This window comes from Archocentrus centrarchus, chromosome 9, assembly GCF_007364275.1.
Source record: "Archocentrus centrarchus isolate MPI-CPG fArcCen1 chromosome 9, fArcCen1, whole genome shotgun sequence".
Lineage (NCBI taxonomy): Eukaryota > Metazoa > Chordata > Actinopteri > Cichliformes > Cichlidae > Archocentrus > Archocentrus centrarchus.
The window spans coordinates 21,838,152-21,855,754 of record NC_044354.1 but is presented as its reverse complement, the minus strand read 5'-3'; the positions used below and the strand labels follow the sequence as shown (position 1 = coordinate 21,855,754).

The 17,603-nt window shown below is 41.5% G+C and overlaps 1 protein-coding gene across 6 annotated transcripts in view; it reads right to left on the bottom strand.

Annotated features, from left to right (window-relative positions):
• Positions 1–5,065: 5,065 nt before the first annotated feature.
• Positions 5,066–17,603, bottom strand: part of lmx1bb (LIM homeobox transcription factor 1, beta b) — a 57,688-nt gene continuing 45,150 nt past the window's right edge. For all 6 annotated transcript variants that reach the window (XM_030738071.1, XM_030738072.1, XM_030738074.1 and 3 more), the window contains 6 exons: positions 11,888–12,120; positions 9,297–9,472; positions 8,701–8,778; positions 8,223–8,289; positions 7,347–7,508; positions 5,066–6,223 (listed from right to left, as the gene is read on the bottom strand). In XM_030738071.1, coding sequence (XP_030593931.1) covers positions 6,066–6,223; positions 7,347–7,508; positions 8,223–8,289; positions 8,701–8,778; positions 9,297–9,472; positions 11,888–12,120 — 874 coding nt within the window. In that variant the 3' untranslated portion in view covers positions 5,066–6,065. The remainder of the gene's footprint in view (positions 6,224–7,346; positions 7,509–8,222; positions 8,290–8,700; positions 8,779–9,296; positions 9,473–11,887; positions 12,121–17,603) is intronic.

Sequence of the window (17,603 nt, the reverse complement as noted above, 5' to 3'; positions counted from 1 at the left end):
TCTCAGGTCCTGTATCAGGTCTCTGCTGGGTTTTTTCCTATTTCATAAGGACATGATTTTCAGATACTGTTCATCTGCTGTAGATCGTTTCTTTTTTTTTTTTTTTTTTGGCTTGGAAACCAATTAGGGGAGTGTACCAAAATACAATTTTATGCTTGTCAAATTATGTTAACTTTGGCATTTTCATAGATTCAACTAAAGAAATGCTTAAAGATACAATTTAAAACTGGTTCGTTGCTAAGTTGTCACAACACCAGTTCATCCATTGAGTTTGGTGCCTTTTGAATGAATCAGGTCAAAGTCAAGTGGCTTGACAAACATGAAAACCTTCATCTGAAATGTCAGCTATAGGCACTGGACTTTAAAAAAAGCAGCCAATGTCCAAAATATCATGTAGTAGGATTTATGGTTTTTGAGGGTTTGCTCTCAAATTTTCCACTACAATGTCAGCGGCAGAGCCTTCTGTCCTCCTCCGCATCCAAACACCTTTCTGTAAGCTCACCTGGCCTGGCCTGAAAAGAGAGAGCTTGAACCAACTGTACCGTGGATCCCGTGCAAACACAGTGTGTGCGTAGCAGCCTCATCCATGTTTACTGTAAGTGGAAGTCTTTGTCATGTCTGTTTACTCAGTCTTCCACATCTTTCACACTTGAATCCACATATATATTAGAAACCTGACGCAAACCTGTTCGTTGCTCTCATTAGACATGAAAATAGACACACGCAAGCAGACAGTCTCACACACACACACACACACACACACACACGTACACGCACACACAGTGTTCCCTGCGCAGTCTGACATAATTTATCTGGTTAGTTTATCTAATGCTTGGCAATTTAAGCTTGAGACATGTTTTCATCTCATCTGGGTTTGATCAATTTTTCACTTGTTTTCACAACAAAATCTCATTCATCCAATGAGGAACCAGACTGAGACTAAGATGATGTCACTGTGGGGTGTTTCTTCCTTCTGGTATGACAAGTGAAGATAAATGGCAGCGTAACAAGTCCAACACCTGGCTATCAGATTTAAGATAAGATAGCCCTAGATAGGTAATGTTATTTATAGGTACGTAGACGGAGAGAGCAAAGTTCATTCATGTTCTGTTAAGTTAGAGATACAGCATCCAAGATTATTACACTGTCAGGAGTCTTACTTTAGGAATACACTGAGCCACAGAAGATCATGCATGTATTGATTATATGTGCGGTCACTTGACTAAAAAGACTGTGGGTGGAAGGTTGCTTGGCAGCGCTGGAGAACTGTCGGAGAGATGAAGGAGCACCCAGATGGTACTTCCAAGCAACCGCCCGACAGCCCTGAGGTTATAGGTGGGGTTCGCTCTCTAGTCATGCAGCTGTACTGGTATGTCACCTGAACTCACCTTCAGTGCACATACGTGTTTATGCCTCAACGTCCACATTCTCTCACAGACAAGTCATACACCGGAATGTTTTTTTGTTGCATTATTAAGGTCTACTACCAAAGTCAGACAAACCAGATAGGTTACAGCTGAGTTGCAAATGTACAGGACTTACGTTCCAACAAAGGCAGTGTTTTAAAATGCTCACAACAAAAATTCTAACCCGCTAATGTAAAGCAGTTGTCTTTTCTGTTTTCACAATCTTAGCGCATTATAACATTTGCTAAATACAGAAGCACTTAAATTAAGGGACCACCAGTGTTATTAGGATTTAGCCTCTTGGGTCCAGTTATGTCTATTATACAGTGTACTTGAAGACACACTGATCATGCAGCTAAAATTTAAAGCTGTAATGGTCTGAGTATAGGGGGCATTAATTGAAGCAGCTTATATGTATAATCTGTATGCATTAAATGGACCTTACTATTACTCGCTGTTTTTTTTGGGCAACTGTTTTGGATCCTTTATCATTATGGTCATCATTTTGGTTTTTCTGAGCTATAAATGACTATATTTTGGATATAACATGGAGCACGTATTCTAACTGAGAATACGGAGCACGGGGTTATCAGTTAATGCGAACTAGCTTGTTTAGCGAAGTGCATCCCTAGACAGACACCAGCTGTGTCCAAATTCAGGGGTTGCATCCTTCGAAGGACCCGGTCTACATAGGCCGGGTCCTCAGAGGCCACGAAGACCGTGAAGGCCAGGAGAGACTGGCTCTGACATTGGACGACCTAGCCTTCATATCTGCATCACCAGCTATTCCTGCCCTTTCCTCAGTTGCCTAGCAACAGTGACAACACAAAGCACAGCTGTGGAAAAGAAGCTGTTAAAATGGAGCCTGAACTTTTGCTCTCATTTATTTATTTATTTTTTGGTTTATCTAATCCTTGAGGAACTGCAGCAGTTTTACTGTCGTCACCAGTACATCAAGGAATAAAGATGAGCGAATGATTCATTTCCAAATATATTGACAGCTCTCCAGTAAGACTTTAAGAAGTTAAATAAAACTATCCAGTTATGCAGCTTAACGTAACCAGTTTGCACAGGAACAAATGAAACACTGAAATAAACCAAACATCAACAATTAGATATAATCTGAGAGAATTAGATCTGTGCTTAACTTCCACTCAGTGGTGAAAGCCAGCAGTGGTTTTGAAGATGACATGCTAGGAGTCAGGCATTCTCCCTGGATATAGTAAGCCTCAACCACCGGTCACCTGACAACTGGCGAAGTGAAGCTGGCTCTTAGACCAGTGGGAATGGACATCTCCGAAAACATGGGAGCACTTTTGCAATTGAGCAATATCTTGATAAATCGACCAGATATTTGAGTTTTACTCATTTATATTGTCATCTAAAAACATTGTAAAAGTTTATTTTGTCTCACAGAAATAGTAATATTTCAAATTTTTTTAGCTGCTCTGCTCCACCATTGCCACTTTCGTTTGAAAATTTCCCACAACAGCTTCAGGCCACAATGACTGCAGGCAAAAAGATGTATTTGTTGGCTGCATCTGGAGGAGCCTTCGAATTTGGACAGCCTTCATCACTTCATTATGATTCATCATTATTATGTAATCAGCCTTCAAAAGGTGCAGTCCCTGAATTTGGACACACCTACAGATACCTGAAAATTAGTGCATCTAACAAACAATTCATGTACAGATATTACTCTAGCAGTCTGTTCAAGAAAATCTCAGTCTCCAGTTTTGGTGAATGCCACTGTGGTATTTTTAAATTTTTTTCTTTGTAATGTTCAAACTAATTTGCAGGTATCTGTGTCTGCATGATGCACCCATACATCCATGGATTCCCCTTGCTAAGGCCCTTTTCAAGCAGGCCTAGAGACAGGCCAGTAAACCTGGTAACCACCAGTTGCTACGGGAAAATTATTACTTGTGTATTCCACAAGCGATTGTTGAGTTTTTCCTGGAGGTTGCTAGTGTTAAATTGGTTGCAAAGAGGTATATGGTGCTACACCAAAAACCTCATTGTTTTTGTAACTAGCATTTTGCTGCAGTCACCAGTAGTTTGCATGGAAGACCAATTTGTCTGCAAAAACTGACAAACTACTCACCAAGCTGTAGTGAAACTGGGAAAAGTGTGATGGAAATGGAGACCATTCACCTTCAAAGTTAAAGTTGGGCCTTTTGAAATGTGTTGGTTGCAGCGATGAGGCACAACTTTTATTTTGAAGGCGAATGATCTCTGTTTCCTGATGATTTTTTCAAGTTTCTGAACATTTTGGAGAGTAAATGATGAGTGTTTGCAGACAAGTTGGCAGCTTCCATGCAAACTACGGGTGACCCCGGCAATGTGCTAGCGACCAAAGCAATCACACCAAGCCGATGAGGGAATGCAGATTTTTCCTTAGCAAGGGCAGGTTGCGAGAAGGTTGTTGACTGATCTCAAATTCTGTGTGACTGAGGCTTAACCATGCTTGCTAATGTTAATTTATGACTTGTCTTGCGGCAACTACTATTTAAATATAATTGAATTGAATTGAAACTTAGCACTCCACCTATACAGATATGGTCATTTCTGCCTTTCTCATGTTGAGGCTTCAAAATCAATGGGTTTAGCTAAGACCATCGTTTATATGCAATCTGTTGAGGTTCCTCACGTGATGTCATGCACACATTGCTCAAGAGTCGTCTGCCATATTGGATGTGATAAAACCACCGGTTGCTAGGGAAAGCTGTGTATTCCGTGACTAATTGTCTGTGGTTCCTGAAGGTTGCTGGCTGTCACTGGAAGAAGTCAGTTGCAAATAAGGTGCTGAACCAAAAATCTCCTAGTGATTGCTTTGGTTGCCAGTAGATTCCCACGGTTCCCTCCAGTTTTCCATGTGTACTTGAAAAAGTGAAACGCAAACCAAAATTGGAAGAAACTTTGCCTTCAAAGCAAAAAAATCTGCCTCAGCGCTGCAGCCAACATGTTTCTATGGTGCAACATTTACTTTGAAGCCAAATGGTCTCCATCTCCTGTTTGTATCGCACTTTTTAAGATTTTACTACTGCTCAGCTAGTAGTTAACACACGTTTGCAGACAAACATGAAAAACCCTTTCACAGTTTAACTACAGCTCAGAGTAGCTGGCCTGTGTTTGTAGACAAGTCCATCACTTCCATTCAAACTATGACCACAGCAACGTGCTAGTGACTAAATCAATCACACGTTTTTGCCAACCGGTCGGGAATTACATGTTACCCTAGTGACTGGTGGTTGCCAGGAGGTCACTGACAGGTCTGTCAGCCTGTGTGACTGGAGTATTAGCAATCATTTTCCCAGCGACTGCCATCAACCTCCAGCAACTACTCTCAACAGGTCAGGGAATATCATATTTCCCTCATGAATGGAGGTTGCTAGTGTCTAGGCTTGTTTGACTGGGGCTTTATTCACTTGATCCTAAATTGTCACCATGATTGTCACAAATCCAAAATGGCTCAACATCACATGGTTAGTGGTCACACGTCTGCATAACCGCAATAGGACTGACTTGCTTTTGATCTCAAGTTGCTATTTGAGAAACTGCAGTTTTTGGCACTTCCACGCTGGCTTAATTTTTCAGCCCCAGGTAATGCTTGAAATGTTACCATGTTACCATGTGAATGGTCACTGATGGTATTTATTTAATGTTATCAGGAGAAAGACATTGTTTATTCATCAAACCAGTCGACTTTGGTCAATTAGCAACTTTAACATTTTGATAATGCACATAGGACAATGACAACAAAAGGTTTATGGTCTGTATGAAATAAATAGCAACTTTGCTCATTTACAGCTTGGCTGAAGAAAACAAAAAAACAAAAGGGTTAATCTTCATATTAAAAAGGTATACAGATGAGTTGTGATACTCATGAGCTCACTAATTCCTCAACAAAAATGCTCTCCTTTTTAAATAAAGCTTTTCAGTTTTAATATGTACCTTCAAGAGCCTGTTATAGTTAAATAAATAGAATGCTTTCCATTTTTAACATGCACATCCAATTTGCCTGGGGAAAGTATTTACACTTCACTGATTCCACTTGTCCACCAAATTCTCCGCTTTTGTCTCCTCTAATCAGTTCTTTCGCTCATACATACACAAATGTACAGTCACTCTTGCAGACATGCTGCACCTATTTACTATTAACACAATATCTAAACCTATGGAAAGTGATCAAAATGCTAACGTGAACATGGAAACCCATGTACTGTGAAGAAGAAACAGTCCAAACACCACATCTTAACTTGGGGGAGGAGGGGGGACTTACAAAAAGTTTTTGTTTACAATTGATCATGCACTGTATAAATTCTTTGTGTTATTTGGTTTGAGAGTGTGTAATCAGTGGCTTCAATATCTACTTGTTTCCTTTAAGTGAACAAAGAAAAGAGTAATATCTCCTGTGACAAATAAGGAATCCTACCAAATAATCTCTAACAATATTTAAGTCTTTCCCCCAGGAATCGTCACTGTCCTACAATAAGTGGTTTTACTATCTTTTCAGTAAGCTTCCACACATAACCAGGGGCTACTGCAAGGAGGTGTTTCTTCTGTCGTGTCCATGTTAGCGTAGTCCTGGCCATCCATTGAGCTTCAGGTTGAGATGGGCAGTTTATTCTGCGCTAATGTTTGATTCCTCTTCTGCTTTCATGACGCAAAATAAGAGTTCTGCATGGAGTAGAGGCGGTCGATGGGGTTCCCCACGCGGGCCTGCAAGGAGTTGACTTCCGACGATGCCATGAAGCAGTCACTGAGGCTGGTTAAAGACGTGTCACTGTCTATGTCATGGAATGCAGAATCATTACCTGCGGATACGGAGATAGCCGTCAGGATTCAGAGGCAGAGGCGTCATTCAAAGAACACAACACTCTGTTTCCACTATGAAATCAGTGCAATCTTGTATGTGAGATTTATAGCAGCGTTGGGAAATTATAATTACTAATAGTCCCTTTGAGAAACTGCTGTTGTGTGTCATCACAATTGTGAGAACTGTTTTGTTCGATATCATCAAAGCTCACTTTTTGCTGCGCTCAATGGGACAATTGCGGTCTGTGAGGGAGCATGTAAACAAGGGGCATCCTCCTAAAAGATCTGGTTAATAGCAACTGTTTACGCCTTTCATAAAACCTCAACATGTTATTTCTCTGGAGGGAATAGTTAACTTTATTACACTCTGGATCTTAATGATAGTGTTGCACAAAATGGGGACAGTGTTTTGAGACATATCTTTTAATGCCTTGCCAATATTGTTCTTTTCCCCAAACCAAAGGAGAGTGATGAGACTGGGGATTTGGTTCTTACTACCGAAGAGAACTAAATGGAGGCAAATTATAAGGAAGTTATGAACTTCAGGAAATGGTCCCTTTGGGACATGTTGAGGACATCACTCGAAAATGTGTTATTCCAGTTACATCCTGTGGACTAACACTTGATTGACTGATTTTCTTCCCCCCCTCCCATCCTTGTTTGTATTTTAATTCCTTCCTTTATCAAACAGAAATCAGAGACTTGTTTTCCAATTCTGACTCATTAGCTCACACAGTCCTCAATCATTATTTGCAGTGCATTTTATCTTAAGCTGCCCACATAGACCACATGTTTCTTTTACCAACATTAGGAAACATCATCTGTAACAGGGCTGGGGGCAAGGAGTTAAAACCATATTAAACAGATTTGAAAATACACTTCAAAACCCGATGGCTTATGAGAACACTTGTGTTATCTCGTGTGGGAGGAGAAGCTGCTCGTTCTTCTCTGTGAGCAACTTAAATCAGGGGGCTGTGGCCCGAGCACATGTCCCACACTGGGGAGCTTTGAGGTTGATCAAGGGACAGGCATGTGTGCGCTTTGTAAGCAGCAGTAAGCTTTTTGGAGGGGGTGTAGTAGTGCGTGTGTGTAGGGGAGGGGTGGGGTGGGGTAGATGCTCACCATATGGGTTCATATGGTCCCCGGGCATCTGTGGGGGGGTGAGCCCCTGTTGGAATGGGTCTGTGCTGTAACCATTCTGATCCATGGCGACCAGCTGCTGCTGTGGCGGAGCCAGCGGTGTGAAGGAGTTCATCATCCCCTCCATTCGATTAGACATCACCTCTGCAAGGCAATGGAAGCAAAGGGGAAAAGCATTAGAGAAAATCTACCCCAAAAAAAGAAGATTCAGATGAGTCTGCAAAATATTAAACGCAGCCACACAAACTGCACGCACAGAGAGCGGTGGTGTTGAACAGCAGGAAACCAGAGAGTAGGTACATCCTGATAGATTCCCATTCATACCTGGGAATTTCACCAGCTTTTATAACCTCCAAATATGCGGCCTGCTTGCCTGTGTCTCTTTTAATGGAAACATACGGTACTCCTTTGCTGTGGCTTCTCTCTCAATTCCCTTCACAAACAATGCTCTTGGCTAACTGAATGTGGCTCACAAAGTTATTGTGGCTTCACTGGAGCCCATCCCCATTAGCTTTCCTTTATAGTGGTTTGGTGAAATGATGATGATTCATTTTGTTTGGCCTCCAAACTGAATTTCCATCTTACTTTTCATGTGCCCTTGTTTACACAGTGGCATATTTGTAATTTGTAATTTAGCATCACTAGTGAATATAGTTTTGATTAGAGTGGAACATAAGAGTGAGAGAAGAAAAGGTCCTATTTTGAGATTAGGCATTCTTACTTTGGTACACCTTCTCAATATTCCGATGTCAAAATCTAATACAAACCAGGCCGCCTCCAGAATGGGATTCATGATATGTACAAATATCACACTAGGCTCTAAGCTGCTGCCTCCATTGTGTTTGCAGGGTATCGTACCTTGGCCGAGTCTTTGAGAATTCTGTTGTTCTTGTTGTTGCTGCTGTCTTCTTGCCAACTTCTTCATCTGAAACGAAGGAGTCAAAGTTGTGAGGAACTCCCAAAACTAACATGCTCTCTTTAATTTAAAAAGGATGCTCCTCGCTGTTCACCCTCAAATGAACTGCACGGAATCTGTATCTGGGCGCACTTCATTGTCAAATATCAAAGGTTTTCACAAGATAATCATCAGAAAAGAGGAGGGCGTAGACATTTAATGCAAGAGTGAGCTAGATTTGCGGCTCCTTGCTCTCTTTTGCATTTGTGAAAGGAATGCAGTGATAAGTTTAACACACATAGTTGTGGTGATTTACAAGCTGGACTCTAAGATGGACCAAAGCTGTTTTATTTTATTTTATTTTTTTTTTTGGGGGGGGGGGGGGGGGGGGGGGGGGGTACGGACACAAAATGTAATTCATCTTGTGGTAGTTGCTCTCACCTTAGCTCTCTGATTCTGAAACCACACCTGGACCACCCGAACACTGAGTCCTGTCTCTGCAGCCAGCGTCTCCCTCACCTGAAGACATCCAGACAAAATACTTTGAGCATCACACGAGAAAACCAAACACTTTTCACAGCACCCTGAAATACTTTGCAGCATTAATATACCTGCCACCGCTCCTAACAGGCACATTGCCTCTTTGATTTGCTTTTAAGTGAACGCTGACTGAATGCAGTGGTCTTTTTGGACCTAGTGGTTATTGCCTCTTCAAAGTCTTGGAACGGGGTGCAACGCCTCTTTTAGGGCCCGGGCTAAGGAGAGAGTTCTTCTATCTCAGTGTGACATTTGGTGCAGACGGACTGCGTTACACCAGCCCGCCTCAGTTAACACAGAACAGAATGCTGCTCCCCACTTCAAAGCTCAGCTTTGAGGTGGGGAGGAGATTTTTTTAATTTGAGAATTTTATTTATCAAACTACTGTAGGGCTGGTGGTCAGCATCTAAATGTCCATTACCTCAAATGCAAACCAGGGAATTTGAAAAAAAAAAAATCTCCTTACTCCATTGCAGCTGGTTATTAAAGCTTTGTCTTACCTTTCTGCAGGGCTTTGAAGACACCTCAAAAGAGGCCTTAAAAGCCCGTCTCTGCTGAGTGGTCAGAATGGTTCGTGGTCTTTTGGGCCTCCTTGGATCCTTGCTGTCATCCCCCTTCCCCTGGCTTCCTATGCCTTTCTCTGGCTTGATGTCCAACTCCTCATCGTCACTTTTCTCTGCAAAGAGAATCAGTTCTCCGTATCATCAGCACAAGCTTGAACTGGCTACACCCTTATTTTTTTCTGTGACAGTCTGCTGATAAATATATTTTCATTCTTCCCTATTTCAAGAGATTCACACACCACAAGTGCCTAATCAAAGGAGACACATGTGTTTTTGATACTTTATCAATTTATTACAAAAGGAAAAGGCCTCATGTATGATTAGACCTACAGACATCTATGGAAAGCACAGTGAAATATGCACATTTGTCATAGAACTGGACATAGTGTCACTAGTAAATTATTGCTCTCAGCTTTGTCTGATTTACACAAAATCAATCTCTGATAAGAATACTACATCAAGTGCAACATGAAAAAGGCAACGAGTACATATGGGAAATGCATCTCCTGCAACACAATATGTAAGTTATTCTCGATTAAACTTGACCTTAAAATAATGACAGAATTTGTACGCTTTGCTAAACTCTAACTGTCAAGGACAGGATATTAAAATTTGGGGCTGTAAAATTGGTGTCATTTTTATACGTGTTCATGCATTAAATTGGGACAGAGCTGTCTGTGGGTAAACCCACCATATCCATGCTCAGTCTCCCTATGGCTATCTACAGCAATGTGAATGTTACAAAAAACACTTAGATTGCTCAAGCGAGACAATGTGCATTTTGCTACACAGTTTTAGTTATTACAGTGAAGTCACCAATCTGTTAATGCATCAACCCACTGCACGCATGGTGTCACAGACTTGCTAACATAACGTGAATCTAAATAAAACACAACATGAACAATTGTAAACATTATAGAATCAACAGAACGACTCAGCTTGACAGCACCTGTGTACCATTTTAGCCAATTCCATAAACTGCTAGAAACTTGAGACACACTCCCCCGGGACCTGACAATATTATACAATTTTTGTGTCTTAATTATTCAAAGAATGACAAAATTTCACTACTAATTCACTTGCACCATTAGGTCTAGCTGCAGCTAGAGTATTTCAAATTGAGCAGCTTGCAAATTGGGCGTTTCATGGGGCTTCCCATTTCCCAAGACCTAATTTTGTTTAATAATTGAAGGTAAATTGGTCCGATATAGTCAATTCTACAAAGCGCTATTTAAAAAGAGCCAGGACTGTTGGGACAAAAATAGTTTTGATTAAGCTAGCAGTCAAGCTAAGCTAAACAGTGAAACTAGCTAGCATGGTTTCAATGGAATATCAGAGCCACGCAAATAACACTATAGGTAGACAAACCAAGCTAATTTACTGATTTCCGGGCCATAAAAGCTTAAATATCTGCATGTACTACAATATTGTAGAATGTAACACTACAAACTGCTTCATATGACACTGTAATAGTTTGGGTTAGTCAAATCCAGTAGCTAAATGTTAGAAAATTATGAAAAAATAAACAAGTTAATTAAAAAAATATTATTTATTTATGACATTTGTTTATTTTTTTATATAATGGTAAAAAAAAACATTTCCAAATCAAAGCTACTATTGCCACATACAAACCCAATGATTTTGGGGTGTAGCAGCTTCAAGTAAGGCACATGCTTGATGGCTCATTGTCTCCTGTCATCTGGTTCTGATATGTAACCACTGAAAACCTACATTTCATCTGCCACATGCCGAGGTTAACCTCTATTCATGTCAACATTTTCTCAATCTTTAAATTTTGAGACATGCACAATAGACATGCCTGTGCGATACGCTGGGATACAAGCAAACGAGGAAGACATGGAGCAAATATTCCCACAAGTTGACAAAAGTTGACACAGGCACAGATGTATTTGACAAATTCCCCGCTTTTGTGCATGTTTAAATGCGAGCCAGATGGTAGTGAACAGCAAGGCTTGGCGAGATGCCTCATTGTGTATGGAGGCTATAGGAGAGGAACACTAGAGCTGATAAGAGTGGAGGCGCAGGCTTTCTGCAGAAAGGCCCCAAATCCCTCTGTCACTCACCGTGATACAGTGATTTAATTCTTTCCAGCACCAGATCCTGCCCACGCATGGAGAGCCATTAATACGGGGTGGCTTGGCTTCGTCCTGTTTCCACTTCCTACTGTATCATAAACTTACGCTCCCTGCTCGAATGAATGCTACAAAATCAGCCACTGAAAAGCTGCAGATGGAGCCACGCTGGATTTTTTACTGCCTGGACTGTAAGCAAGACCTCAAATGTCAGATGGCAAAGCATCTAGTAACTAGAACTGCCTTATTCTTTTTATTAATAATAACGTAATACTAAAAGCAGTAAGCCTCAGACCCAGGTTCATTGTGGAGGATGTCTAAGCTGGCCACAGCTGTGAGGGGACAGAGCATACAGAATACAACACCTTGGTGCCATTTGATGATAGCACCACAGTGTTGTTCTCACTCCTGTGTGAGAGGGTGCAGAAGGCTCACCTGAGTCTGAGTCATCCGGGCTGACAGAGCTGAGTAAGTCTTTCTCCCTCTCGTAGTCAATCTTGCAAAGCAGCTGACCCTCCTTCAGGACAAACTCGTCACCCTTCCTCAGCTGGCGGTCGCACACGCAGCAGCAAAAGCAGTTCAGGTGGTAGACGCACTCCAGGGCACGCATCACAAACTCTGTGGGGGCGATTTTCTCCATGCAGCCACTGCACTTGGTCGCAAACAACCTACAAAGAAATAAACGAGATTATGATAGGAAGTGTGCAAATAATAGGATTTTTCTGTTTAAAGCAGCACTTCTGCGAAAGAAGATGTTCACGTATTTACTTTTATCTGGTTTGATTGATGGTCTGAGTGTCCTGGACCTACGTGGTGTCCAGCTCATTTGGGCTTACAAGACACTTAACAATAACCTGGAAGGCCACATGACAAATCATAATGTACACTTCCACAAATTGCAAAAGAAGCCAATTTCAGAATATTCAATTTCATAACAGAAATAGCCTGTTACAGTATGCTGGATGCAGTTATTTGTCTCAGTTGCTAGGCCTCTTCTATAAATCTCACCAAAACAACAGCACAAAACCAACCATAACAAATCGGGCTTCTTCAGCCGCATCTTATCAAACAAACTTTTGTCTAATCACTGTACAAAGGACAATGAAATACAAACGGTAATTCATACTCAGCAACACCAACATAAATGCACACACACTGCTTTTTATATCTACCTACTTTAATTGCCAATTGCAAAGTTCTAGTTCTTAACTTTTGCATTCTATGTAAATTAAATTTTCTGTATTGTAATCATCTTTAATTTGAATGTAATTTCTAAGCTTTGGCTGCTTATAAACTCCTCTCCCCCATTGTTCTTTATATCTTAATATCTATTTGAATGTACTTATGTGACACTTCAAGTTATCTCAACAAATATACTTTAAATTGGAAATATAAAATATTGCAGGGACCTCTCTCACCCGACAATAATTGCGTGCACGATCAGAGTTAAAGCCGTTCTTCCTCGGGGACCTGAGTGTTCAACAAGTCTTACCAAGTTACATCTCTGCCTATCTGCTAATTGTCTGGGGCCACAGTGTTTGCTGTGCAGCGAAAGAGGTGACCCCTTTGGCAGCAGCTCATCTGTTAAAATTTTAGGGTGGGCCCAACCCTGCATCATTCCAAGCGAGCTCAGTCATGGGGACACCCCCCTCTCCTGCAACCCCCTCGCAAGCCTAGGAAAAAAAAAAGGCTAGATCCTGCTGTAGTGCAGCAACTACTAAACCCTGATGGTCTCAATCAAGCCTTTGTTGGCAGTTTACGCAATTTTCTTTCATATCCACAATATGCGTCAGATATCATATCATGATTCACTGCCGGTTAGTGGGCCTGGTCTGTCCGTATCTCATCTTATCGTCTAATATCATGCCTCTGTGGCGCAACACTACCTCTATCACCATTTCCAAGACGACACTTCCATCTTCTTTTATGTCCTTTCAGGAAGATGTTTGCATTGTTTTATTGGTGACTGAGTGGCATTTAATTTGCCCTCTGTTGTTTAGAAGAAGCCACATTAAATGGAGCAAGAAGGCAGGGAGTGTGGTTGATCTTGTCCAGCCATAAAGCTGGATTTATTAGTGGCCTCTTTGTTTGCCCTGGTCTGGAAGACAGCTGGCAACCGCCTATCTATTTGTGGTGAACATCTATTTCATTGTGCAAGGCAGGGAGGCAGTGAGAGGAGCAATTGACATCATCTGCTGGTTTGGGACGGGGATGAGAGATAGTGATGAATATAATGTGTAAATATGAGAAGAGGGGAAACCAAAGGGTGGTTTTGTTATGGTAATGGTGTTATAGGTACCGACTGAGTAGTGATATGGTGCGTGCACGCGCGCGCGCGCGTGTTCACACATGTAAATGCATTTGTATGAACAGCTGTGTGCATGTTGGTAGCAAGTGCGGTTTTTGTTATTGTCTCTGCAGCTTTCTAAAATAATTGCTTCACTGTTGCTCATCAGATCACAATCAGGAGAGCTTCATTTTATATCATCCTAATTACATCACAGCAATTAATAGGCTATTTTACTAGTTTCGAGATATCCATCCATCCATTCATCATAATGAAAATTACAACCTTGATCCGTAAGCTGAGGACAGTGAGAGCATCTTCTTTTCTTCATAAAAACAACAGAGATGTCAGCACAGGCACTATTTGGGTTCATCAAATCCTTTAATCTTTCATTTATTACAATAAGTTAAGAAGATTATTATTGAACTATGGAAAAACCTCTAGGATAATCCCTTGATAAAGAAATTTTGGCATGTTTCTCAAACAAGCATGGATCTTGTTTAAAGAAAGCCAACCTGCTTTCTAAAAAAAAAAAAAAGAGCAAATAGAAAATATTAGAAAACACTTAAAAGAAAAATCTCACGCTGACTTATTCCCGCAAATAGGGAACGGAGTATTAAGAGGCTAGTTTCTAGTTTTTAGGAAGATCACTGCAGGCTGAGATCATGTAAAAGAGGCGATGAGTTTGTCAAGACAAGTTCCCAGCTCTAAGTCTGTTTAGCTAATGGTTGCCGGCTTAGGCTCAGAAAGAGCGCAAAAAAGTTGAGGAAATGACTTATTAGTGCGGTTTTGAGACGTCCAGGCTCCGCATTCACCTACGACCGCTCTCCACAATCTTCTCATCTAGATGAAAACATTCTCATTCAGCCCTCTTTCCTTTCTTCTTTCTCCTTTACCGAGTCTAATCTTGTAAGCCATTATTTTTCTATTTCCCCTCTCTGTCACTTTGCATTATTTTTGCTGCTGTAATTCCTATTCGTCCCTTCTGGAATCTTCCTGTCCTGCTTTGTCCTCGGGTCTAATCCGGACTTTCTGCCTGTTTTCAGTCCCCGGTCCCCATTCTCAGTGGGGTTCAGATGGAAAAGCCATGCATGACGCCCCTTCTATGGCAACCACACCTCCACAGGAAGGCAACGCCGACTTTTCGGATGGGCAGAGAAGGCCTTTGAGAAGCTGGCAGCAGAAGTAAATCCTTCTCTAAGGAACAAGGAGAATTAGCAGGGAGCAGTGGACTAGGGATTTAACCCTACCCCTCTCCTTTGAAAGGCACAGTCAGTCCCACTCCTGCGGCTAGCCACAATCAAACAGAGGAGGAGTGGGGAGGTGGCAGCGGAGAACACAAACTCCCTGAATGACACAAGCAGTGGATTGTGGAGGAGCCTAATCCCACTTTAATACCTTTCCAAGTTCAGCTGCTAAAGAATGCTCTTTAAAACAACACCACTGTGTGAGCAGTGAAGGTTGACCAGGGGGAGGCACGCCATTCAACCTCCCTAACATTACCTGATTAGTGGTTTGAGGACCAGGCCGCTGGGCCAGCATGCCAACAGGAGACAGAGAGGTAGATGTAAATGATTATTTTATATATAGAAAAACATATCAACAGGGGATACGTAACTGGAAACCTAACTGGAAAAGAGACAGAGCTGCACAGATCTACAGGGATATTAAAGATATCAAAGAAAATGTAGGTGTGGCTGAAAGTCAGACCTGAAGAGATTTAGGTGATCAATTACCACTTTGTCTCTCTACTTGATCCCAGTGACCCATCACTTAAAGTCTTGTATCCACCTAAAATCCACTTTCTGGACATTGAGCTGCTTTTGGTAACTTGACTCCCGGTGTTGCAGAGGCGTTCTAGTCTCAGCATAAAAAGACACCACAAAGGGGACCACCAGCACGACAATGCGCGTCTGAGCTCTTGCTTTTCCTCCTCCCACACCTGAGCGCACAGATCAAGTGATGAGACCCTCCTGTGTGGATCAATGGCCGCATCTCAAGCAGAGAGAACTGTCAATATTTACTCAGGCCTCCCTGGAACGGGACTCATAAATGAAAAGAAGAGGCCATCTCAGCACATACCTCTTTCCCAGAGGAATCATTACATCCCTCTTTTTAATCCTGTGTCCACATACCTGTAATCCCTTGTCTGTTCTTTTTTTTTTTTTTAACATTATCTGTGGTTGTCTGTCCCTTTCTGCGACAGATTATCACACTGCTGAGGCTTATAAGGCTGCAAACAAATGCACAAAATGCAACAACAACAGACTTCATAATACTTGAGTGTATTATGAAGTGGACCGAGGCCAACAGAGGCCAAGAGTAGCTTTGTCTGGTGAACACTTAAAATGAGCAAAATGCAGCTGAGATACTCTTCCTTTTTTTTGCTGGCACATTGGAGAACTATGCACTCTCTCCCTTTGCACAGATTATAGGCAACTTAAAGTGTGACAACATCCTTAAGCTCTCACCACATGTTGCCAATGATTTCCCTTTTACAGACATTACATTTAATGCTTTTGTTGCAGTAATAAGCATCAGGAGGACTGGATGGGATAAAAGGAACCCAGAAGAATAAGGGGACGGGCAGGATGAGTATGGAGCTGCTTATGGTGCTTGACAGTCATTGTACATTTAGCAACACATGCAACAATCTCACCTACTCCTGTTTTGCTATTGAACAACACTCTGAGAGACACCAGAAGAATTTAGGGAAGAACAGGCAGGGCTATTATGTCACCACATCCCTTCAAAGACAGAGGGGATGAGGATTATCCAGGCAGCAGCTGTAAGCTATTACTTTGAAGATGGGCTCTCGTGTTTGGGCAGGAAACCTGTGGCCATGCCAATCATGCAGAGGTGAGAGATGAGGCCTGCGAGGCAGGTCAGGCAAGGGCCCTCCGGGCAGGACGGAGAGAAATGCTTACTGGCTACATCTCAAGTCAGTCATTTCCTGACTTCCAAGCACAGCTGATGAGCATATTTCCAGGACTATTTACTTTCAAAGCAGAACAGTTGAGTTTAAAGTTTGGTGGTTATGCTCATACACATTCTTTTGTTTTTAATTTACCCGTCAAATATATGAATAGAACCAATGTTAGCCTACGTTAGCAGGACTACAGCACAAACTAGGACAAAACCCTGGACTACATAAAAGATGGCAGAAGCCTTTGTGACCTCTCCCACCCAAATATACCTTTTATTGTCTATTTTACTCTGATGGGGCTCATAACATGCAAAACAAACATCATGATATATTAAAACACAGTTGTGACTAACAATTAGGACAATACAGTCATTGAGGAAGTGTTCCCTTAGGTCATAAATGAAGTGAGAAGTAGAGTCCTTTTCTCATTCTCTTGTACAGAATCAGACTTCTTTCTGAAAACAGTGGAGTTGCCTCCTGCTGGCAGCTAGAAAGATTGCATATATCCATTTCACAGTGAGTGAAACAGACATATAAAAACTTACAAGCAATAATCTTCAACATTTTAGGGAATACATACATACACTTACCACGGTTTGTAGGTAAGACTGAGTTTAAATGTAGGGCGTGGGTTAGCTGTGGAACTAGTTAGCCTGGCTTAGCCCAAATTGAAATCTTATCTCACCTGTTTTGATGTGTTAATGCTAAGCTACTGTAACAGACTGTAGTCCTGTATTTATATTTATATTAAAATATTTATATTTGTCTTCTTCTTGTGGATCTCATAGAACTTTCTTAATGAAATGCTTGCATCTAATGAAAAGCTATTTCTCCTTCATGTTTTCAGAATAAATCCCATCCTGTTTGCTGTCTGAAAAACAGCACGCTGATCCATCACAGCAGAGATGTCTGAACTGTCGAACAGCCACTTTTTGGCT